Below are 26574 nucleotides of genomic sequence, written 5' to 3'. Positions count from 1 at the left end.
TCATTCAGAAGGTAACAGGCCATTAATCTATGAGGGGCTCTGATAACATATCCATATCCTTTCAGGGTCATAAGCATAATTTTAAAAGTTTATTTTGGAATGAAGGAGGCTATGGATAACAAATATAAAAAGATTACCACAGTCAGTGTTTGAATCTTTAAGTAAGTGTCCCTTGATTTTGATGGTAGATTTTTAAAGGAAACCTACCACGAGGAATCTACCATCAGAAGTAGATCTGATGGTAGATTCCTCCTGTCTGCCTTTGCCCTAATCTGTAATTTAATAATCCTGGAACCTAACCTAACTAGATAAAAATGTATTTTAGTAATATGTAAATTATCTTCAGAGGCTCCTGGGGCGTGGAGTAGCCTTGGCTCCAAGTGCCTGGCCAGACAAGTACATGCCCCAGGAACCTCTGCAGTTAATTTACTTATTACTAAAAAAAAGTTTTTAACAAGTAAGATTAGTTTCCAGGATTATTAAATTGCAGATTATAGCAGAGACAGGCTGGAGGAATCTACCATCAGTTCTACTTCTGATGGTAGATTCCTCATGGTCGGTTTCCTTTTAAAGAAAAAATATTATAGAATTGTTATTTCATAGGGAATATTCAATATTTACACATTATCGGCAATCTAAATCCCATTTTGTCTTTACCAATTAGTGAATCATGTCATACAATGGTAACTACTATATATTAAGTGTTATATGCGTAAACCTACCCCTGCCCTGAAGCTCTCCCTGTGGATATGCTACCGATTGTATAGACAATAACATAGTATAATCCCTGACAAGAAGATTACCTCAAATACATGAAGCACTTATCATAGCTATAATCATTTAATTATTTTTAAGGACTGTGAGAAATTCATTATAGTTATATATGAAATGCTTGTCAGCCCCTGGATTGTTTCTGCCAGAATATCTAAAAGTTTGGAGATGCCTAATAAATATGGCACATCCTGTATCAGATGATTAAGACCGGTGCAAAAACTGACAGTAATAATAGATCGGCCCCAATGTGGAGTTGTGTGATTCTACAAGCAATTGCAGGTGTCAATTCTTTATTCAGTACAACTTAAAGGAAATGTGTCATCTGTTGTGCTTAGAAGCATTGCATGTCATGTGTTTATAGAAATAAGAATACTTTTATTTTTCAAAGGAAACCTACCATGAGGAATCTACCAACAGAAGTAGAAGTGATGGTAGATTCCTCCTGCCTCGGCCCTAATTTGTAATTTAATAATCCTGGAACCTATAACCTAACTTGTTAAAAACGTTATTTTAGTAATATTTAAATTGGGGAGCTAAGGCTTCTCCACACCACAGTAGCCTCTGCTTGTTAAAAACTTGGGGTGCTAAGGCTTCTCCACGCCACAGTAGCCTCTGCTTGATAAAAACTTGGGGTGCTAAGGCTTCTCCACGCCACAGTAGCCTCTGCTTGTTAAAAACTTGGGGTGCTAAGGCTTCTCCACGCCACAGTAGCCTCTGCTTGTTAAAAACTTGTTAAAAATGTTATTTAAATTTCAGTGTTATCAAATTACAGATTAGGGCAGAGGCAGGCAGGAGGAATTTACCATTAGATCTACTTCTAATGGTAGATTCCTCAGGGTAGGTTTAGTTGAAGGACAACTAAATAAATCATTTGGTATGTGTTTTTCATGTTTCTCCCTGGTTATGTATGCTGTATTTACAAAAGTATTAGTGAGGGTTACTGAGATTATTATCAACAATGACATTTTAAGGTTATGATGAATAATCATGTCCATAATTTCTCTGATTGAACAAAGGTTGCACCCTGATGTTTTATGAGACCTATGAGGGAAATTCCACAGAACAGAGTACTTCACCAAGATATGCTCTGTTTGCCGAGGACAGCATCGTGCAATCAGTTCCCGAGCACCCGAAGAAGGAAAATGTCTTCTGTCTCAGCAATTCCTTTGGAGACGTATACCTATTTCAGGTGGGCCTCTAATAACTTTCCTTGGATCTGTAGGTATCATATACAGTAGCTTGGGAGTTCATGAAGGTATATTAAACCATTCTTCTAGCATCAATGGGCTATATAAAGAAGTGATTTTCAAATTTTTTTTCCATGCCTGAAGGTTGCATTGGTTAGAGTCCAAGAGTTCTGTCTAAGGGTACATTCACACGCGCTATGCCCGCCGTGCGGGCATACCGCCGTGTGCTCGAGGTGAGGAGGAGGTGGCCCCTCCTCCCTCCATAGGAAATAGCGGCACACGGCCGCACATCCGACGAAAGATAGAGCATGCTCCCCGCCGCGCCATGCCGCTATTGCCGTCTGTGGGGACGTACATGCGGCCGCATGTACGGTCCTGCAGACGGCAGTGTGAATGAGCCCTCACAGGATACCATGTAGCCATGCACGTGCAGCTGCTGCTTCAATTTAATAGAAGTTATCGAAATCTAACCATTCAATGTAATAAATATTATGAAAAAAATAAATGGCATGTAGATAATCATTCTTTAATTTTTTTGCACAAACTACTGTCACCCTCAGGAATAGTAGAAATATCCCTCCTTTACATTAATAATAATTCCTTTATTTATATAGCGCACACAGATTACGCAGTGTTGCACAGAGCTTGCCAAATCAATTCTCACTCATTTACCAATAAATATTTCTTACAAATTCATGTGCTGAAAAGAGTACATATTTTTTTTGTCTGATATTAATAAATTTCAGAGGCTGGAGGAGCAGCTTTTCTTCAAAGACCCCTATTTTGCACTATACAGCAACTATAACCTTTTTAATTATAAAAATAAGAATCTCATCTTTCAAAATACATTATGATTATGTTTCTGTGTGCTACAGAACAGGAGATACAGGCAGTTAAAGTTATAGTTGGCAATGGGAGTGTTTTTAAAGCATACAGAATCACAATACAGGCGGTCCCCGACTTAAGAACACCCGTCTTACAGACGACCCCTGGTTACAAACGGACTTCTGGATGTTGGTTATTTACTCTACTTTAGCTGTAGATTACAATGATCAGCTGTAACAGTTATCATAGGTGTCTGCAATTAAGATTTAATGTTAATCCTGGTTCTTGTGACAACACAACATTTTTCAAATACAATTGTCACAGAGACCAAAAAAATTCTGTCTTGAGTTGCAATTATAAAATATAGTTCATGTGCACGTGATAGGCACATCTAAAATGCTGCTCCCCCTTCAGCTTTCAACCAATGACAAACTTTATACAGTTATAAGTAAGGAGCAAACAGCTCAGCTCAGTGTAGTCTTAAGAACAATTGCAGCACAGCACTAGTTGACTGGGTGTTAAAGATGGTTCTGTCTCTGTCTGGTCACATGATGCTGGGCTAAGGCATCATGGGATTGATAGCAAACAGTCTCTACCAAATATATGTTTCAGAAGTAAAGAAATGTGAATAACATCACTATAATATTTACCATTAAACTGAATAAAACATCAACTGAAATCCCCTTTTATGTTATTGTATAGTCTGGGATAGTATGTTTGAATTCAGCTCCATAAAACCATTATGGAAACTACATAATTGTATAAATTAGACAATGACTTTCTTGTCATTGACATGTACACCATTAATAGCTTTTCATTTATTCTGTAGGCCACCAGTCAGACAGATCTAGAAAACTGGATTACAGCTATTCATTCTGCATGTGCCTCACTTTTTGCGAAGAAATATGGGAAAGAAGACACTGTCAGGTTGCTAAAAAGTCAAACCAGAAGCCTCATGCAAAAGATTGATATGGATAGCAAAATGAAGAAAATGGCAGAGTTACAACTCTCTATTGTTAGTGACCCCAAGAATAGAAAAGCCATAGAAAACCAGGTATGTTCAGCACTTTTCAGTAATATTTGGCTATGTTCATTACATTCTTGTAAAGTAGGGTCTTGGGTATTCCTCTGCCTACCTAATAGACTATATTGTAATAAGAACCTGTCATGAAAAAGTGATTCACTAAGCTGGAAGTATGTTATAGAGCAGGATAAGCTGAGCAGAATGATAACTTTATGAATGGGATGCGCTCAATCCTGTGCATGGACATATGTTACTGTAAGAGTAATTTATGTATAGTTACTGTTTGCATTTGAGAAGTTTTCACAGTTTTTCTAACTTTAACATTATAACATACTATATAAAATTATGAACATATTTAGAAAAGTCTTATGCACAAACTGCACACTTCACAGCTGCGAGGCTTCAAAGTGGAGACCTGCTGAGATAACAACCAAAGAAATCCATCTTATTCACTTTCTTCCTACCTGTGGATATATTGTTTTGTATGCTTTTTTATGTAAAATAGTTATGTTCTGTGCTAAAGGGCAGCAATACATACTGGAAAATGATCTGCTAAGGTTACAAAAGCCTATGGGGGTGTAAAGACCATTGTTACTTAAATACAAGTTTTTGCATTATATATGACTCACCGTGGTCCTTGTGTCCCTTTACAATCTTCTCAAAGTGATCCATAAAAATGTTCTGTGTATGGTGTGACATGTATTTTATAGTATGACTGTTGGGCGATTCTCTCATATACAAAGAAGGCAGAGCCACATGACTGTGAATGTCCAGCAGAATTCACACTAGGGTTGCGTAATATGGGTATATGAATACAGAGAACACACGCTGGCATTAGATAATATAGGTCTTGTACAGTTGTTGCTATTTTCTGCTATTAGATATTGAAGCTATATGTCCATACGTCTGCATAACAGATTATAAGTATATTGGAAATAATTACTTTGCCATTAATTAAATATCATTAATCACCTAATCATTTGGAATGTTTCCGACTTGTCCACAAACAGCCTCAGGCTTTATTGGTAGAGGCACTTTTCTGAGTGTTACATGGATCGCCCTGTATTTTACGGACACTTCCAGTTTAATGATCCTGGTTGTATGCTGAATATATATTTGCACAAACATTCTTTTAGGACAGCACATGGTCCTATTAATTTTACGAACATGTTTAGTCCGAGGTTAATTTGGCGAAAAATGGAAAGCTAACAGATGGTATATATGTTCTGTCTGGGATTTTCATATACCAAGAGACTGTAATGGCCATCATTGTTCAGCAAAATAAACCAAACTAGAGCACTTGCATGAAAAACAGCCATGTAAATATGACCTGATATGTCTGTTTTGTGCCTTTAAAATCTCTTGGTAACATTGCATACTCTAGATTTAGATATAACAATAATCAATTTATATACACTATGAATGATCCTATAATAGTGGGCACTCCATTGAAATCACTCATGGACCCTGAACCACTATCTACTGTGTGGTGGGGAACAGAGTGTCATGGCTTGGTTTGGATACTGTACAGAAGGAACCCAGTCTGGTACGCTGAGCACCTCCTAAAAATGTATATTCTCTGACCAGTAAGGCTGGGTTCACATCACGTTTTGTGCCACATGGTGCTACTGCCAATTAACGAGTCGTCATTCCCCCAGGGATGCCACTGTCCTAATATGGACAGCGACATCAACAGGTCCTCCCTCCTGCTGAGTGACGGATACGCTTGGCAGGGTTGCAGGGAGAGATGCATCCTCTCCCCATAGCAGTCCACTGCCTCTGCTTAGCGCATATGTCGCTCAGACAGAATGGGTAGTGGTCAGAGGCCACTATTTGTCAATAGCGTATACAAAAAACGTGATGTGCACCCAGCATTGTGTAAACTGTGGTGACATGATTCTTACTGGTGGTTGTATTTGTAAGTCATCTTACTCCTTCAACTCTGCATCTGTGTCATGTGTCAAGCAATCAGACTTTCCATATCACATAGTGTCACCCTCACACCCATTCAATTGGCGTGCAGTTGGTGAAAGGGGGGGGGGGTCGCATTTCCTGTCCATACTCCTGGAATTGGATTTTATGGCTTGTATGCCAGAAAAGCGCTTGATAAACGCCCCATATTTTTCTTATTCGACTGTATGGACTTTTGAAGTCAAAATGCTAAAGCGCATATGTCGCTCAGACAGAATGGGTAGTGGTCAGAGGAAGGCAACAACTATGCCTTCATCTGCCACTATTTGTCAATAGCGTATACAAAAAACGTGATGTGCACCCAGCATTGTGTAAACTGTGGGGACATGATTCTTACTGGTGGTTGTATTTGTAAGTCATCTTACTCCTTCAACTCTGCATCTGTGTCATGTGTCAAGCAATCAGACTTTCCATATCACATAGTGTCACCCTCACACCCATTCAATTGGCGTGCAGTTGGTGAAAGGGGGGGGGGGGGGTCGCATTTCCTGTCCATACTCCTGGAATTGGATTTTATGGCTTGTATGCCAGAAAAGCGCTTGATAAACGCCCCATATTTTTCTTATTCAACTGTATTAGAGGTTCAATGTGAGCTTCATAGAATTAAATATAGAAAAATGTGATCCAAAACATGTATTTGGCAGTGGCTTATCTCTGCAAGAACAAAAAGTTCAAGAAGTTGAACCCCAACTTCCTTATGCTCATCAATTTTGGGAGCCTCCACTTGTATTAGATGGCGAGCAATTCCCTCTGAAATCTAGGGGTTTGGCTGATATATAACTAACTAGCTTTATAATAATAATTCCTTTATTTATATAGCGCACACAGATTCTGTAGCCCTGCAGAGAGCTTGCCAAATCAGTCCCTGTCACCAATGGGGCTCACAATCTAATCAACCTAGCAGTATGTTTTTGGAGCCTTACCTGGGATAATAAATGACTGTTCTTAGCTATAACAAAATAGAATGGGTTAAGCCAATAAATATTTTCTATCAATCTATCTATCTCTATATATTTAACATTGACTGTAAGGAACATGATGATATAATGATGATGAGGAGATGGTGATCCAGCATTATCCCCTTCCTTGGTATTGAAGATTATTTTTGGTTGTAGTGCAGTATGTTTGTCATTGTGCTATTTTCCTTGTCATCCACATTCTAGTGTTTATAAATGATTTTCTTGACACATAATTAAATAATTATTATAATAATAAAGTACATTTTCCCAGGAATACTACAAAAGGACCTGCAGCATTTCTTCCCTAACACACCCTCCACAATAGATACTAGTGGCTCATTCTTCTATGATCTATTACTTTTGAAGTCAAAATGCTAAACATGTTCTCAGCAGCCATTTATCCGGGATAATCTGCTGCATTAGGATTTTCTGTGCTCGGTCATAAGACTAAGGCGTCACATTTTCACATTCTCAGGGAACAGCAGCTCAGTGTCTCAGTACAATTACTGCATTATTACCCTATTATGTTTCTCTTACCTCTTTGATCTGTAGATTGTGTTTTATCTGTTAAGGCTTTGGTAGTGGTGACTTAAAGGGAAAAGTCATGCAATGTTGTTACTTTTAATCGGGTAAGTTGTGTCATAATTTTCTTTAAATCCTTTCACCGTGCAGAACCACATGGGCAATTTTCTATTAACATAATGCAATACCTCATATGGATTTTAATGAGGACAGGTTAGTCAATCAGTGGGAAAAATAAGTGCTTGATACATTGTCGCTTGTGCAAGTTTTCCCACCTACAAAAAATGTAGAGGTCTGTAATTTTATTATAGGTACGGAATCTAAATAGCATCCAGAAAATCACATTGTATGATGTTTAAGCTTATTAAATTTACTAGTAAAATGTATTTTTTTTTAGCCAAAGCCATAGCACAAGAAATAGGAAATTGTTTCTGGTTAGTGCAGTGTAGAGCGCTAGTTTGGCTGGCTAAGTGAGAGGCCAAAGACATGGGTGAAGAAATGTATGATTGCAGGGGTCCCACTGACTGTTGTGAAAGCGAGGGGTCTCCTGTGTGAATGGAGCTGAAATCTCCCTCAAGGATTAGCTCTTCTCCACTCATTTATATTAGGTTGAAGTAGTTGTTTACTGTTTTACACATGCAAGGAACTCATGAATTTTAATCTTATATCCTGTTGTTGGTTATGGTGCAACTCCTTTAATTGAAAAGACATATGAAATATGGAAGGTTATAATCAAGAATATGATATTTTTATATTTTAAATAAAGTGACTATAATTACAGGCCACTAATCTACTCTAATACTGTAATACTGGAATGTTTTATATGTATACATTCAGTGAAGACACACTGAGCATTGCCACCCAAATATCAAAATGGCCGAGTGATCATAAACACACTGAACATTATCACCCAAATATCAGACAGGCTAAGTAAATGATGTTGGAAGATTGTTAAGCCAATGGATTGCACCCAGTTGCTTCATCTGTGCTGGCATTTTCCTCAGTCTGTGCTGGGAGACTGAGGACACTTTCTATTGTGTGAATATCGTTCTAGTTGCTGGGCAGTTCTGATTGATTGCACCACACCTCTCCTCTGCAGCTCACCTCTGGAACAGCATTAGTTAACCCGCTGAGATTGACAAAACTACGCCCCAATCATCTGGATCAGAGTTTTTGGTTGCACATAAATATTCTGTCCACAGTTTGTCAGGTGCTGGTTAAAGTTTTTCTTTGCCTGCTCCGTATGCTGTGAAAGAGTGCCTCTGTTTGCTATATTCCAATATTTTGATCTGGGTTTCCATTTGACAATTCTCCTGTATCTCTGATTCTGTACTGCATCATTATCTCTTTGGTAACTTGGTTGCTGACATTTCTTCTGTGTTGTTTTGTTTGTCCGGTTTAATGTTTTCATTTTGGCGCGAGGAAGGAAAGTTGTCTAGTTACTGGATCCTGGTTATAGTGGATCCAGTAAGTAGGGAGGGACAGTTTGGGGCTCATTTTTAGCGCTCACTGTCCTTGCCTGTATCTTGCCATTACAGAACAAGTCAAAAAATATACTTGGTTCATAAAAAAGAATGTAGAAGTCAACCCACCTTCATGGTTGAAAGTCTATGGCTTCTGATTATCTTTTGGTGTATCTGTTTTCCAGTTTCCCATTAAAATTAGATTTTTAGTCTCACTATATATGATTATATTTTGTGTAAATGTAACACTATGCTAGAAGATGTTGGCATATGGACGTTCTCCTCAGATCCCACAAGGTTTTTAGCTACTTATCCCAGTGTCTGTCTGATACAGTAGCATTAAGCTGCATTTATGTCAGTTTGTGTCTGGCTACAGGATCTAAGGTTATCTAAGGCTTGCTGTCTGTCTCTTTTTGGTGGTGGATATCATGTGTAGGTTTTGCATATGGTTTTATACATTTTGTAATTACCCCCTGGTGCCATTAACTATTATTTACCAATGATTAGACACAAATGCTGGTATTACGTGGACAGCTTCATTAGTTGTAAAGTTAAAATAAGGTAAAACACATGCTAGAATTTACTATAGATTAAAGGATTCAGGGTCTGATCAGGAAACTCTCAAGAGGAACATCTGGCATAGATTGAGATCCATTGATTGGTTCCAGACTGTTCCTTTGTGATAACCCATAGCACAAAGCAACAATATTTCCATGTTTCTAAGTTAAAATATTATTTGTTTGTTACTTAAGGAGGTTTCTATTTCAGGTCATATTTAATTTAAAGAAAAACAACCAAAATGCAATATATTTTTTTTTACAATATACCGTATATCTGACACTGTAATGTTATCAAGATCCAAGAAACTTGTTTCAGATTGTATTACTTGCTGGAACAGCTGGGTTATAACCAATATAGTTATCCTTATAGCTCCATTAGGAGTTGGCCAAACCCTCCCTCCCATATCTTCCCACACGTTTTTGTTAGTATAGGTTAAAAAATTTAAGTTGAGTTTTAATGGCCAATATTATAGTTTGTGTTACCAACAGTTATATTAAAGTATTTCTGACTGCATTTATAATACAACTGTATCTTAACATTGGCACACCTTGGCTTTCAATGGCTGTGACATCTTGGATGCATGTGGCAGGAGATATTTGGGGCATGTACTATGAATGGTCACAGTACAATTTACAGGTGATATTCTTATTGTATGTTGGCAGCGAAAACTTCACCTTATTTTTGTATTCCAAAATCAATTATTTCCCCACCATTAAATAAGCAGGGTATTTATGCAATATTCTATCCTGTAGCTCTACAACCTGACATTTAACAGAATTGTGCGGAATTACTGTATTTTATATGTCTACCACAGAATATGTTTTTTTTTTTTGTTTTGAACAACTCAAGTCATTACGGTTCCAGACTTACTAAGTGGAATTTAACCCCTTAGCACTCAGTGTCGCTGAGTGCAGTGACTTAATGCTCAGTGTCTGATATATCGAAAGCAGAGCTGATGCCGGTTAAGCTCGAGATCTGAGCCGAAGTGGCATAGGGATACACGGGGTGCCGGCTGTAACTGACAGCCGTCACCCCACTGTGACACTTCTTGGAGTGGGCTCCGATTGCAGGTGTTTAACCCGTTAAAGGTCGCAGTCAGCATGACCCCGGCATTTAAACTGCCTTCTGAGGGTCTTTCTCCAACGATCGGCACCCCCGAGCCATCTTCAGGGGTCGCCGATTGTTCCCCTGGCAGCCCTGAGGACAGTGCCTGTGTAATGACGTCTATGACATCATCTTAAAGGCACAGTGTCAGCCTATGCATGTACATCAGTTTTTCAGAGTATTATCATGAATAAGCAATCAAATGATTGCTTGTTTATGTTCCATGGTGGAAGTAATAAGAAATTTTTGGCAAATTTAGTAAAACGTGAGAAAAAAATATTCAAGTATGGTATCCCCGTAATCATATTGACCCATAGAATAAAGATAACATGATTATTAGGCTATATGGTGAACACCAAAAAAAAACCTATTAAAAAATCCAGTACAGAATTGATGCTTTTCTATTCCTGCCCTAAAAAAAGGCTCCTTAATTTTCAACAAAAAGGGAAACCCAACCCCAAAATGGTAACACTGGAAAAACCCTCTAATCCCGCAAAAAAAATGCAGGCACATGGCCCCAGTAACGAAAAAGCTACAATTTTATAGCCTACAAAAGTAGTCAATGAGAAAACTAAAATCCTGGCATCTGCAGGGCGCTCCTTCCCTTCTGTGCCTCTACGTGCGGCCATAAAGCAAGTAATTGCCACATGTGGGGGGTCTCTGAACTTGAGAGAAATTTGTATAACAAATTTTAAAATTTTAAGATCCAGTGTGCAAATTACTTGAAAACACTATCAGTGCAATAAGTGGAGAACATTGTTTATTGTATGCTTTTATTTTATGTGACTTTTAAGATCGCTATGAATTTTTGATGGTTGGAATGTGAACAGTTACCTACAACGGAATAAGATCTCATAAGCAATATCTTATACCGCATATTCCTTTTTATTGTGGATTGGATAATTAATTTATCATCTGTATATAGCTACATATACTGGTTTTGTTTATGTTTTTTATGATTTGTATTAAAGATAAAGTATTTTAGACATATCTTTCCTTATATTGTATATAGCTCCAATAGGATGTGCTGAACGCTGGTGCTGTGGATACTTTTTGGAATTTTTTCTTGTTTAGTGATACTCTAAACTATTATTTATGGGGGGAGCACTTCTGGGGACATTATATGAATGGGGAACACTGCTGTGGACATTATATGAATGGGAAATACTGCTGGGGACATTTTATGGGGGAGGAGCACTGCTGGGGACATTTTATGGGGGGCACTGCTGGGCACATAATATTAATGGGGCACACTGCTAGGGACATTTTATGGGAGAGGAGCACTGCTTGGGACATTTTATTGGGGGGACGCTGCTCGGGAAATTGCATTGGGGGAGCTCTGTTGGGGACATTTTATTGATGAGGGGAGACTGCTGGACATTTTATTAAAGAATAGCGGCTGGTTTTCCAACTCTAGGCTTATACTCGAGGCTAAGTTTTCCCAGTTTTTACTGGTAAATCTTGGTTTACACTTAGGTCATCTTATACTTGCGTATGTGTGGTATCTATATTTTTGTCCCTAACAATGAAAAGGCTAAAGACAAGGGGATATTATAGATGTGTGGGGGCTATAGAAAAAGGGGTATTATATTGTGCCCATTTCTGCAGCCCCTTCTTATCAAACATTAAAAGTGGGCTGGAGAAAACAGGGCCTTATAGAGGGGTGATACAGAAAAGGGGGCATTTTAGAGCAGGGGCTGCAGGAAATGGGACATTATATGGGTTGTGGTTAGATATGGAGTATTGCAGGGTATACAATTTTTTTTTCCCGGGACCATGGTAATATGGTTAAAATATTTGGGGTGTAGCCGGTCCCTGGATACAAAAAGGTTGGGGAACACTGCTCTAGAGGGAGACTTTCCCTTTAAAGCAGCTCTTCACTAGTAGTGAGATGTTCTGATTGCTAATCTCGCTTATTTTTGACCTAATAGACATAACTACAGTGGTAGCAGCCATAGCAACCACTATGGGGCCCACAGTGTCAGGGGGCCCCAGCATCCGACCTGACACACTAAACAGTGGAGTATGTGCATCATTATATCCATATTATGCTGCACATTGTACATCATAATATGTATATAACATATATGTGATGTATATATGCTGCATCTGTGTATACGGTGTATGGCGTCTGCATATACTATATGTGTGTATATATGCTGTGTGTTTGTAAATGTCACTGTATGTGTGTGTATATGCTCTAGATCAGGGGTCTCAAACTCGCGGCCCGCGGGCCAACTGCGGCCCGCGGGACAATATTTTGCGGCCCCCACCTGCATGGAGAGGGCAGGTCGCGCTGCATGGAGAGGGCTCACGGGCCGAGCCCTCTCCATAGCCGGTAAGTCTTTGCTGCATATTGCAGCAAAGGCTTACCGGTAACACCCGCGATCGGTGCTAGTACCGATCGCTGGTGTTTTCACAGCGATGGCTGCCGGCAAAGCTGTCGGCAGCCTCAAAAAGATAGCGGCGCATGGGCGCCGCCATCTTACCTGGGATCGCCGCTCCCCGTGACGTCATCGGGGGGCGGCGATCCATCTCCATGGTAGCCTCGGGTCTTCCGAAGACCCGAGGCTATTTCGTTTTAACCCCTTCATTACAATGTGCTGATAGCACATTGTAATGAATGAGGAGGAAAATCCCCATATATTGCCATACTGTAGTATGGCAGTATATGATAGGATCGATCAGACAACCTAGGGTTAAAGTACCCTAGGGAGTCTGAAAAATAGTATAAATAAAAATACAAAAAAGTTAAAAAAAAAAAAAATGATAATAAAAAACCCTAAAATTTCAAATCACCCCCCTTTCCCTAGAACTGACATAAATATAAATAAACAGTAAAAATCATAAACACATCAGGTATCGACGCGTCCGAAAATGCCCGATCTATCAAAATATGATAACGTTTTTTCAATGCGTTTAACCCCGTAACGGAAAATAGCGCCCAAAGTCGAAAATGGCACTTTTTTGCCATTTTGAAAAATATAAAAAATCTATAAAAAGTGATCAAAAGGTCGTACAGTCCTAAAAATGATATCATTGAAAATATTATCAAATTTCGCAAAAAATGACACTACCCTCAGCTCCGTACACCAAAGTATGAAAAAGTTATTAGCGCCAGAAGTTGGCAAAATCAAAAAAATAATTTTTGTACAGGAGGTTTTAATTTTTGTAAAAAACATTATAAACCTATAACAAATTTGGTATCCCCTTAATCGTACCGACCCAAAGAATAAAGTAGACATGTCATTTGGGGCGCTCAGTGAAAGACGTAATATCCAAGCCCACAAGAAAATGGCGCAAATGCGTTTTTTTCATCATTTTCATTGCATTTGGAATTTTTTTCCCGCTTCCAAGTACATGGCATGGAATATTAAATACCATCACTATGAAGTGCAATTTGTTACGCAGAAAACAAGCCGTCACACAGCTCTTTACGTGTAAAAATAAAAAAGTTATAGATTTTTGAAGGTGGGGAGTGAAAAATGGACATGAAAAAACAGGAAAGGGCCTGTAACCGGTTAATCCCCTTCCCTCCGGTACTTGAAGAAGATGAAGTCGCCGCTCTGAACGCACTTGGTGCAGGTCAGAGCGGCGACTTCATCTTCTTCGATGGGAGGCAAGTACCGGGGGGGAGGGGGGGATGGAGTGTCCTGGGCTCAGTGCGGTAGGAGCTTGGGACCCCTCGGTGCACAGGACGCGTTCATAGAGAGAACACGTCTCCCAGCTCGGGGCTTTCCTTGCGCTGGGAGACGCCATGACATTTGAATCTGAATAATGATATTTTGTAAGCGCATTTTGTGTGGAAAACTTGATGCGGCCCAGCCTTACCCAGAATCTACCTCCAGCGGCCCCCAGGTAAATTGAGTTTGAGACCCCTGCTCTAGATGAGTGTGATTGTAGCTTGCATGTGTGAGTATACAAATACGTATCATTTTTAAGTGGGAAAGGGGGGGCCCATGCCAAAGCCTGCTATTGGGTCCTCCCACTCCTAGTTACACCACTGTACTGGATATATTATCCAATCTACAGAACATCGGAAACAAATTGTATGGGTTAACATTGTTTTATAAGAAGTTGTTTTCAGCTACATGTGATTTTATGAATATTTAGAAACACATCTTTGCTGACTAAGCTAAAACCTTTTCTACAGATTCAACAGTGGGAACAGAACTTGGAAAAGTTTAATATGGATCTCTTCCGTATGCGCTGCTATTTATCCAGTCTGCAAGGTGGTGAGCTGCCAAATCCTAAAAGTTTACTGGCAGCTGCTGGAAGACCATCAAAACTGGCGCTGGGAAGGCTTGGTATATTTTCAGTATCTTCATTCCACGCTTTGGTAGGTTGATGAGTTAACACTTATTGCTTATTGCCAAAAGAATCCAGGGTCCAGATGCAGGGATTAGTTTTGTGACTTCTATAGTGAAGGGGATGTATTATATACAACACAAAGAGATGAAACATCCTCCATTCAGCAGGTCCACTATTGTTGTAGAATACAGGCTTTATCACTATGTCAGCTTTTCATTAGTCTGCATGGAATAAACACTTAAAGGTCATCCTCAATTTGTTTGACTTTTTTTTGTATTAGTATTTAACAGGTTACCAGAGTGATAAAATTATAGTACTAAGTACTCAGCTGAGTGCAAAAACATTGGTCCCAATGATAATAGAGATTCATGTCTGTTAGGGTAACTACAGTAACAGCTTGTAAACCAGTTATTATATGAGTGATAGAAGTTTTCTGACTTCACTTCTGTCAGTTTGATGCTAGTCATTGTTTTCAAAATAGAAATGAAAACTGACCTGTATTTTGATTTACGTTTTTTTTTAGATTTGCTCTCGAGATGAGTCTGCTTTCCGGAAAAGGACATTTTCTCTGTCGCATAAAGTACAGATTAAAAAAAGCTTATTTTCTTCACTTAAAGGACTGGATACCCTGGCAAGAAGGGGAAAAGAAAAAAGGCCTTCAATAACCCAGGTAAAATATTCAGACAGAACATAGTTCTAGGCTACACAAAAAATACTTCTGGATAGATATAAACAAAAAGGAAGGGGAAAGACAAAATCATTAAAATAAATCTACTGTCATAAGCTAGACATAGATCTTCTTATATTTGTTATCCATATCCTTCTAAAATCAATGTTTAAAATTATGCAAATGAGCCTGAAGGGCTATGGGCATGTTACCAGAGCCCTTCCATGCTGAAGATTTACAGGCTGTTACAGTGTGCAAGAAACACATCTCCTTTCCATTGTGTACTGAAAATTTCTGTGCTGCAGTGAGATTATGTCAGGCAGAGGGAGGGGAAGTGCTGAGGGAGCTGAAATGTTGGTGGAATCTAACAGCCTGTGCTGCTGCAACCTGGAGGGGCTCTGGTAACACCCTCAGGAGCCATTCAGGCCATTTACTTAATTATAAAAGTTGAAGGAGGCCATAGATAACAAATCCAGTCACAGGGCCTGGATCTATGCTTAAGTGTCCCTGACTTATAATACTTGATTATGATGGTAGAGTTTTTCTTTATAGTTAGGTTAGGTTCCAGGATTATGAGGCTTATTTCATACTACTGTTGTCTTTTCTGTTCTTTTTGTCCCCAAAAGATTCAGAATTTTTTTCAGTTTTTTTTTCATCCCATCATAAAAAAGGACAAGAGACAAGTTTTGTGAATAGAACTTAATGCTTTTAGATAGATATTTCTTGATATATTATTTGATGTCATTATGCGAAATAAAGTGCTGCCCATACCATATTAAATAGGTAAGTATCCATATCTATCCAAAATGAGTATTGTTATATACATTTATGAGCAAAATGGCGACAATGTGTTTTTTTTTTTTACTTTCAAGCTCCAAGATCCAAAACAGCTCCGAACATGAGCCTACCATCATTTTAAAAACCATCTTAGGATGATGCCACGCATTACGTTTTTGGACCATTTTAAAGCATACGTTTTCCGTCCATTTAAAAACGCATGTGTTTTTTAGCTGTGAAACAGCTTTAAAACGGACCAAAAATGTGACGTGTGGCATTAGCTTCAGCCATTTCATACATAACGTTGATTTACAGCTATTTAGCGTATTCTTAGTTTTGCAGATTTTGTTACTGTTGTGTAAATCCACCTTTGTCTTTCAACATTGCTTGAATCGTTCTGGACATCAGATTCAAGCAAGTCTTAACTGTAATCTGATCCAAGGTTTTTTCTACACTTTCCCAACGTGGTTGCATACTGATTGAATCATTTTGGTACAAATAAAGATTTTTCTTTCACTCTACCTACAAGTGTTCTTTTGGGTTGATGCCTAAGTACCTTGGATGCCAAACCAGGAACCCTATATTATTGACTGACGTTGATCTCAACATATGTTCAGGTTGATGTTTGCTTTGGGTTGTTATACTGCTGGAATACTATGTTATCCTTTTCATTATTATAGTCTGGTCAAGTCTTCAACACCATTGGCTGTAAATAACAAAATATCATCAGACTTTCTCCTATGAACTTGACAGCTTCTTCAACTTCTTGTCAGTTCATTAGAGTCCAGTCTATTGAATTATGTCTCATTGCTCCAAATCAAATGTTTCCAGTCTTTCTCTGTCCACTTTTCATACTTTTTTATAGAAGTCGAGTCAGTGCTGTCATGGGTGATCCATAATGCGGGTTGCGGGCTCACCCGTGCTTCTATTTCCCCACTGGCGTGGCGCCCGCGCACCTTACCTGTCCTGGCTCCTGCTCCATCTTCCTTGGGCTTCAAAAGATTTAAAGGGACAGAGCTAATTGGCGCTGGCCATTTTCAGGGAATCTATTTAAGCCTGCCTCTTCCTGCAAACCCTGCCGGATCTTTGAGACTCTTCCATTGAGAAAGCTCCCCAGCAAAATTCCTGCATTCCTGTGTGTACCTGCTCCTGAGTTCCCGTGTTCCCTTGTTCCTGCGTTCCCGCGTTCCTGTGTTCTATGTTCCTGTGTTCCCATCCCCATCTGCCCGGACTTCCCGTTGCTGACTCCGTATTGGACTTGACCTTGCATCTCTGCCGCATGCCCTGACCCTGTGCCTGAACCTGACCACGAGACTGTGTCCTGCTAAGGTACCTCAACCTTGGCTGCCACCGTTGGCTTGTTGCACCTGTGGAACAACCTTGTGGTACTCCACCACAGCAAGACCATCCCGCTTTGCGGCGGGCTCTGGTGAAGACCAGGTACCACCTAGATTCCAGTCCCAGGTGTCGGCTAGTACCACCTCCCGCAGAGGATCCACTGATCCTGAGTCCTGACAAGTGCTTTTTATGATAAGTCAAGGCTTTCTCACCAGTTTTAAGACCATCATTCTAGACAATAATACCCATCACTCAGTGCTTGCATGGACATTTAAGATCTTACTATTACAAAGTGTACAAACTATTTCCACTATATTTTTGTCGTGCCAGAACTGATATTTTTCCTGGATGTCTACCTCTTGGCTTGGATGGATGGAGACACTTCATTTTTCTTAATGTTATGGTACTCACATGATGTAGTTTGAACAATTTTCATGGCCAAGAGACCAATATTGATGATCTGGATGACTCAGCTTCTCTTTTCTTGGAAAGACTTCTTTATGGCGGCTCCTCAATTCAACTCGAAAAATGAGCAATTTTTAGTATACAAGAAAAAGATTATACCACCACCAGAAACAAAGCAGTAACTATGCAATTACATGAAAAGGATCTGCATAACTAGACATATGCTAAATAGTCAAATTTATGTATGAGATAAGCGTCTATGAAATTATGGTAGTCTCATATTCAAAGCTGTAGTGGAGGGTGAGATATGGAGGATGCTGTTGTTGCAGATGTTGGATATTGTGTATAATGCTATGACATTATGCTTTTACTTCCTTTAATTATATCTTTATTCTTATGTTTAGGTTTTTGACACTAACGGGAGCCAGTCAGGTCCTGGGACACAGATTCCACCTAATCTGAGTGGCTCCAATGAGGTAAGCCTATGCAAACAATTACTTGAAATACAGCAGTATACTTTCTGATAACTATGGTCATGGCATTTAATATATGCTAATCACAAGTAGTATAAGTAGCCCTGGCAGAGAAATATGAATATCATGTCATCACTACCCAGAATCATAATAATAATAATAATTCTTTATTTATATAGCGCACACAGATTACGCAGCGCTGCACAAGCATGTCAAATTGGTCCCTGTCCCCATGGGGCTTACAATCTAAACAACCTAACAGTATGTTTTGAAGTGTGGGAGGAAACCGGAGTACCCGGAGGAAACCCACGCAAACACGGAGAGAACATACAAACTCTTTGCAGATGTTGACCTGGGTGGGATTCGAACCCAGGACCCCAGTGCTGCAAGGCAGATGTGCTACTCACTCAGCCACCGTGCCGCCGTCAGAATCTCGGACAGTTGGATTTTAATGTCCTCTCTAGTCAATTTTTTGTTATACTTATCGCGGCTGGCAACTCGCTCCATGCACATGGCAACTAGAATCAACTGACCGCACAAGCACAAGATTAGTTGAGCGAGATTAGGCAGATGGGGGTTAGGGTGAGTAGAAAGGAGGTGGAGGGAGGAGCTTGTTGTGTGTGAACAATGAGAAAATTAAAGCGTAACAACAGGAGAATGGGGGCTCATTTACCCACATGTCCCGGGACTAACTTGTCAAAACTGACAAGGAAAGTTTAATATACACTGCTCAAAAAACTGAAGGGGAAAATCAAATAACACATACTAGATCTGAATTAATGAAATGTTCTCATTGAATACTTTGTTCTGTACAAAGTTGAATGTGCTGACAACAAAATCACAATAAATCATCAGTAGAAATCAAATTTATTAACCAATGGAGGCCTGGATTTGTAGTCAACCACAAAATTAAAGTGGAAAAACACACTACAAGCTGATCCAACTTTGATGGAATGTGCTTAAAACAAGACAAAATGAGATTCCGTATTGTGTGTGGCCTCCACATGCCTGTATGACCTCCCTACAATGCCTCAGCATGCTCCTAATGATGTTGGGGGTCAAGCCAATGGCCAATGATTAGTTGCCATGGGTAACTAGAAATATTTTGACTTTCAGACACTTGATAAATCTTCCCCCATATCTTTAGACTTCTTGTTGATCACACTTGGTGTTAAGGGGGCTGCCTTTCAAGGTAGCAAAAGGATGCATTGTTTTCCACTTAACCCCTTGGAAAACGTTTTTGCATACTTCCCAGAATTCCCTAGTGGAGCATCTGTAGCTCTAAGTCTCCACATGCCTTTATGGTGGCCTTAATTGGCAATCTTTCCACAAGGAGAACACCTACTGTCTGACCCTAGTCAATAGCCTCTCACTCAGCCAATCCAGTTCCCCACACTGTACTGAGGAGACCCAACCAGGTCGAAACAGTGTTGTCTACAGTTGGGAGTCTGTTCATTCTGGAATAGATATACTGGTTTGGCTTAATCCCACACCATGTCTTTAGACTTCTTGTAGGTCATACTTGGTGTTGAGGGGGCTGCCTTTCAAGGTAGCAAAAGGAGGCATTGTTTTCCATTTAACACCTTTTTACACCTTTTTTTTAAACGTTTTTGCACACTTCCTGATGAGGTTGTGGATGGTCTCCTAAGGGATCTCCATCCAGACCTGAACTAAAGCATCTGGACAGTCTGTTGTGCAATCTTCATTTTGCAGGAACTGTTGACACACTCCAGCCACATGAGGTCTAGCATTGTCCTGATTAGGAGAAACCTAGGGCCAACTGCCTCAGCATATGGTCTCACAAGGGGTAGATGATCTCATCATGGTACCTTGTGGCATTCAAGCTATCTCTGGCAAGAACATGGAGGGCTGTGCGGCCCTCCAAAGAAATGACACCCCACACCATTACTGACCCACTGCCAAAGCAGTAATGCTGAAGGATCCTGAAGCGTCCTCAGACTCTTTCAGGTTTGTCACATGTGCTCAGTGTAAACCTGCTTACATTTGTGAAGAGCACAGGGCGCCAGTGGTTAATTTGCCAATCCTGGCAAATGCCAAGCGTTCTGCACGGTGTTGGGCTGTGAACACAACCCTTATCCTTGGGCATCGTTTCTAACCGTTTATGCACTTGTGCAACACCCCTGCCAATGCAGTCTTGCAAAATCAAAACCTCCCTCCATTCAATAGTGTTTCTGTCGGCTTTATCAACCTAGAGAGACCTCAAGTGTCTGGAAATGGCAATGTAGTTAAGTTTCTGCCTGAGAGGGAATGTATAATTCTTGTGACCAATCAGATACACTGTTCTTACGTGGTGAAGAAAATTCTGATTGGATGAGAAGCTTGCCACTTCACAAGGGGAATTAATAAAACCCTTTGTGGCTGAAAAGTTCCAGGAGAAGAGGTCAGTCCATGAGACTTGTAATGCGAGAGAGCTTCATAGAAGCACACTTGTCTGTGGCACACCTGACCTGTTTGAAGACCAGGCCCAACCAGGCATCCACCTTTAGTTGTCTGCATCCTCCTGCTGCTGAAGCAGCCAAATATCCATCTCCAGCCTCAAGCTACCTATACCAGGCTGTGAGAATCTCCGGTGGGACACTATCCAACCAGTCATCTAGACCCAGTTTATCTCACTGCTAACAACTGTTAACTGTTAATTTGAATGCTTGACATTCTCTGTCTCTGAGTGATACCTGTGTAAGGCTGATACCACCAAGGGAGCCCCATGCACCACCAGGGATCCCTACATCTACATCAGTGAGAAACATCCAATTCCTTCAGCCTCTCCCTCCTTTCTTGTGGTTTCACCTGCCAGAGACTTGCCAGGCTGTGGACGAGGCCTCTGTTCCCTGATACCAAGCACCATGACCGTAAACCAGTGCTAGGCCATGGTCCACCATCCACTCCGGTAACTCAGGGATCCAGCTGCCCCCAAGCCAGAAAAAGGCTATACCCCCATGCGGGATGTTGCATATGCATTTTGCAGTGCTACTCCTGTTCCTCCTTGCACAAAGGCAGAGGTAGAGGTCCTATCCTGCTGCTGTGTTGTTGCCCTCATACGGCCCCCTCTACGTCTCTTGGAGTACTGGCCTGCCTCCTGGTTGTGCCTCCAGTCCCTGGACACTACCAAAACAAACACAGCAAACCTTCTTGCCACAGCTCACAATCACCACCAACATTCACAGCTGACCAAAACATCAGCCAGAAAGCATTGGTACTGGGAAGTGGTCTGTGGTCACCACCTGCAGAGCCACTCCTTTATTGACTGTGTATAGTTGTAGTGTAGTTTATTTTCACAACCATTGCACTCAAAATTCATTGAAAAACAGGTTTCCCATATACTTTACTGTGTCTGTGGAAAAATGCAGAAAAAGGCCAGTGATTGCATCCAAGAGCAGTTTCTAAGGGACATCATGGCTACATTTATACTATTATCACAACAGGCAATCGAAGAAATGTATAAATATGGCAGATAAATTAAATTAGATAAAATTTGTATGCCCAGATGAGTATACTCTTGCAAGCTGACTATATAAATATTACATGCGTATCAGTCAAAAATGCAACTTATCCTTTAAAGGGGTAATCCCACAAAGACAAGATTCTTAAATCAGGATAACCAAATAATACATTCTCTAATTCAGTGTTATTAACAAAAGTACAGCATTTCACAGACACAATTCCAACCTGTCTATCAGTTCTGGTGTACACAATTTTGGTTGCCTCTTGACACAACCCTGGATCTTCTGACTTTAGGGTTGGCAGGCATATTGTTCTTCTGTGTGACGCTGCACTGAGATGAGCTGCTCTCTTCCTCTAGCCTCCACCTTGCATTCCAGAATGAGCTCACACACACATTGACTTCCTGCCGGTGTGTGAAGAGAGAAAAGTTACAAGTTACAGGCAGATATCATCTTTATCCTGGGCAGAGGGAGGGAGTATGTAGTAGAGCTGACAGTATGTTATGACTGTAATAGCAGAGGGGAGAATGTCATGTGTAGTATGCATCTCTTGGATCTCATCATCTCACATCTCTGATCTGTCTCATCTCTCTTTCTATATGTCAGATACTAGCACAATGTTCAGAAGCTAAATGAAAGTGTATATAAACCTTGTACCCTGATAATATATCCACATTGTCAGCATGCAGAACTAGAGGAATCATGAAGTGTCTGGTTATGGAGACCCCACTCACACTCTAGAATCTTACTCTGACCTTCAATGCGTTATAGGAGCTAAAACAGCAATAAAACTGAGTAAAATTGTAAGTCAGGGGTTAAAAATGATCTTTATTTTGTAAACATCACTAGGGGATTGAAATTTGAGAATTTTCTTTCATGGGCAAACCCCTTTAATTACTTTCTGCCAGAAAATCTTGATTTTGACCGTCATTCCTTCTATTCCGAGCTATTGGTTTTGTGCAAATAATGGGCACTGATTTCCACATGGCAAAAAGACTGTGTGAACTGACCCTAATAATTGTCTTGTCAGCTGAACTGACTGCCAGATTGGTATGTAATGCAGGGTATCTGTGGAAAATAATCAAATAAATCTGCCTTTGCAGGTTGAATTCCCAAATATTTATTTTGTTCTTTGAAGTTTTTTTTTATTTTTTAGGCAATCTATTAGGGCAATATTTTGCAATTCCTCCTTACATAGACATTAAAGAGATAATGCTCAATTCCTTTTCAGGGTATACATCTGTGTGTTTAACCTTGGTCACAACTTTATACCAGATCTGTTACAACTTGAGTGCAAACCACCCTGAAAGACTCAACTGAAATGAATACATTTTTCCATAAAACCTTGGGGGATATACAATGGAGGCTCCTAGTAGAGCCTTTAATTGATTTGACCCGGGGTTTACATTTAGCCATTTACCCACATTATTCTCTGTTGTAAAATCATTATATTCATGTTATTATTTATAATCCTACAATTAGAAGTAGTCTCTAAATATCTAAGTAAGTGAGGATTTGTTTCACTTAAGTCTTAAATACCAATATTGTACACCTTGTCTATAGTACAGATTTCTCATTATTCGCTTTTGTATCACAAAATAGAGCTGATTTTATAAATCTCTTAGAAGAGATATCATGAAGATAATACTAATTCTGCATATTTTTGTAATTGCAAATATAAGGCAGCTTTTATTCCCATGGCAAAATTCGTAAATTTCATCCTCAGGAATCATAATGAAATCTGTGAGTAATGTTGTTCCAAGAAATCTGTTGAGTAAAATATTCCGATGGAATAAATTGTATTGTACACAGTGTTCAGAACGACAGTTGGGTCCAGATTTTGAGCAGCTGACACAATGTGGAATGGAATAGAACTGGAGGTTGAAGTCTACTGTATGCAGATTAAAAATAATATGCAATAATTGATTTTTGATATTAGTATGGGGGAAAGTATATAGATATATTCAAAATATTGTAAACAATATGTATCTGATTTTTATATATGCTTCCTTAGTTCTTTAAAGAGAACCTGCCATTGAAATTAACCCACCCAAAATAAACACTCCATTAACCCCATCACGCTCTGTGGCGGATACATCCGCTGCAGAGCTATGAAGGGTGTATGAGGAGGGCTCACTGGCTGAGCCCTCTTCATACAGAGATGGACTTTGCTGCATATTGCAGCAAAGACCCATAGCTATCACCCGCGGTCGGGTGTCAACCTTTTCTCTGCCGCTGTCACTGGCGGCACTTAAAACATATATATATATATTTACAATTTTTCTGAAGAAAACCTACGGTAATATAGAGAATCTCATTTGCTTTTGTATCACCATGTTTTCAGAGATATAACTTTAGTACTTTACTTTAATTAATTATTTTTATTTAAAAAACTTTATTAATTATTTTCAACTTTTTTTTCCCTATAGGTTGGCTTGAACAAGCGATCCTCTGATCGCTTGTTCAAGCTCTTATTCACCTAACACATTGCAGTAGAGATTCATTATTACACTGTGTTATGTAACACTGTATAAAACCTGTATAAATGTATTATCCCCGTAATCGCACCGACTGAAAGGATCAAGGTGAGGTCATGTGGAGCGCAAAATAAAAGCCATAAAAACGGAGCCCACTAGAAAATGGCTTAAGGCTACATTCACACTAAAGTGTACCTGCCATACCGTAGCATGGTGGGCACACGTTGGCACCGTATTCTGGGAAAGGATAGAACATGACTTTTCACGGGGTACGGAATGGTAGGGTGCTACACTTGTGCTGCACCGTACCGCTGCCGTGCTCCTATTGCCGTCTGTGGGGGATGTATATCTGACGTTTATACGTCAGCCATATATACGTTCCCCATTCGGCCGCGTGAATGCAGCATGACAACGTTTTTCTTGTCAGTCACTGCATTACCAATTTTTTCCCCGCTTCCCAGTACATGGCACAGAAAATGAAATGCTGCCACAAGGAAGTATAATTTCTTACACAGAGAATAAGCCTTTGCAAGGGGATTTTTAAAGACCGGGAACAAAAAATAGACACACAAACCCGGAAAAGGGCATCAGTGGGAAGGGATTGTATAACTGATTGTGAAAGCTCTGTTCTTATTTTTTTAATGGAGGCAAGGAGTGGAGGTTTAGACGGTAGTGGGAACTGAGCCTAATTGGTGCTTTCCAGCTGTTGTGAGACCACAACTCTTACCCAGCTGCAGGCTGTCAAGTTGTACTGGAAGTTGTAGTTACACAAAGGTTGCACAGTCACAGCTCTTTAATTGAGATTCGTCAAAACATAGGTATATTTATATTCCAGTTTGGGATAAAATAGACAAGAGACATATTTGTGCTTTCAGGGCACAAAAACCATCAGTGTTTTGTCAGGAATGTCCATTACATCATTACATCATGTAACTGAAAGCACCATGTGTTCAGTGTTAGAGTCAGAAGCCTTTTATAGGACGTCTGAGAAACAAACCTTGTCTGAACAGCCTCTATTTGCTGGTCACGTTCTCTGGTTATCATTTTCTGTTCATTCTCTTTTTGGGCAATGATGTAAAACAGTTCAAGCTTGTTGGCGGCTTTATAACAATGTTGTGAGCTAGAGTCTACCTAAGGGCTTTATTACGCTTTTAATCTGTTCAGGTATTAGAAAATAGTTTCTGCTTATTGGACTGTAAGGATGTTTCATCACATATTTAATGCTAATAGAAGATTCATCTAGCCTTGTTCTAGTAAGGGCCTACATTAAGTAAACTTGTTTGACATGACTAGGTTAGGTTAATTCATTCTCACTTATGTGATTGCATGTCATAGAAGCCAAAAGACACAGATATTTTACATCTAGCCTATAATAGCCTCCTATTAGGGGTGTGACTATTGTGGTGACCATTGGGACCTTCAGAGATCTTAGGGTGTCTTAAGGAACTTCATTCCTTTGTTTTTGTTGGGGGCCATAGCAGTTAGACAGGGGATATGGTTTAATATAGTTTATTTTTACAACCATTTCACACAAAATTAATAGAAAATGTTTCCCATGTACATTACTGTGTCTGTGGGAACATGAAGAAAAAGGCCTTCTGTTTAAAGGAAAGTGGCCACCGGATTTTGCACAGCCATACTCTGTGACTCAGGGAAAGTCATAGAATAGGTTTTTACCCACAATTTTCAACCTGGATTTTCCAAAATCCACTTTTTAACCACCATATACAGAAGCCATTGTCTGCTGTTGTGGCAGTTGGAAACTGAGCTGTGATTGGTTGCTACTCTACCACAGGTCATTTATATGAGCTCTGAGCTTGATTGGTTACTAAAGGCAATGAGTATAACACGCTTATGTGTGAGGTAAGAGGGATAAGGATACAGTGATAGGGGCAGATTTACGAGAAATGTCTAAGGTGAAACTGTTCCAGTTGCCCATGGAAACCAATCAGAGATCAACTGTAATTTTATAAACAGCTGTGCAAAAATTAAACTTGAGCTCTGATTGGTTGCCATGGCCAACTAGAGCAGTTCTGCTATCAGACACTTCTGACAAATCTCCCCATAGAGAAAGTGACAGTTAAAGACAGAGACAGTCACTGGAATGAGAGTGTCCGAGACAGTCACCGGAATGAGAGTGTCCGAGACAGTCACCGGACTGAGAGTGTCCGAGACAGTCACCGGAATGAGAGTGTCCGAGACAGTCACCGGAATGAGAGTGTCCGAGACAGTCACCGGAATGAGAGTGTCCGAGACAGTCACCGGCATGAGAGTG

At 39.9% G+C, this 26574-nt stretch overlaps 1 protein-coding gene across 3 annotated transcripts in view; it reads left to right on the top strand.

Moving 5' to 3' along the window:
* Positions 1–26574, top strand: part of TIAM2 (TIAM Rac1 associated GEF 2) — a 185049-nt gene that overhangs the window by 75762 nt on the left and 82713 nt on the right. For all 3 annotated transcript variants that reach the window (XR_011854100.1, XM_072141075.1, XM_072141076.1), the window contains 5 exons: positions 1791–1963; positions 3616–3840; positions 14544–14729; positions 15225–15371; positions 18293–18364. Coding sequence is in view for 2 of the 3 variants with exons in the window: in XM_072141075.1 (XP_071997176.1) it covers positions 1791–1963; positions 3616–3840; positions 14544–14729; positions 15225–15371; positions 18293–18364 (803 nt within the window). In the remaining variant the exon portion in view is untranslated. The remainder of the gene's footprint in view (positions 1–1790; positions 1964–3615; positions 3841–14543; positions 14730–15224; positions 15372–18292; positions 18365–26574) is intronic.

This window comes from Engystomops pustulosus, chromosome 3 (genome assembly GCF_040894005.1).
Source record: "Engystomops pustulosus chromosome 3, aEngPut4.maternal, whole genome shotgun sequence".
Taxonomy (NCBI): Eukaryota; Metazoa; Chordata; class Amphibia; order Anura; family Leptodactylidae; genus Engystomops; species Engystomops pustulosus.
The sequence above is the reverse complement of the archived record's forward strand: the minus strand, read 5'-3'. Positions and strand labels throughout refer to the sequence as shown.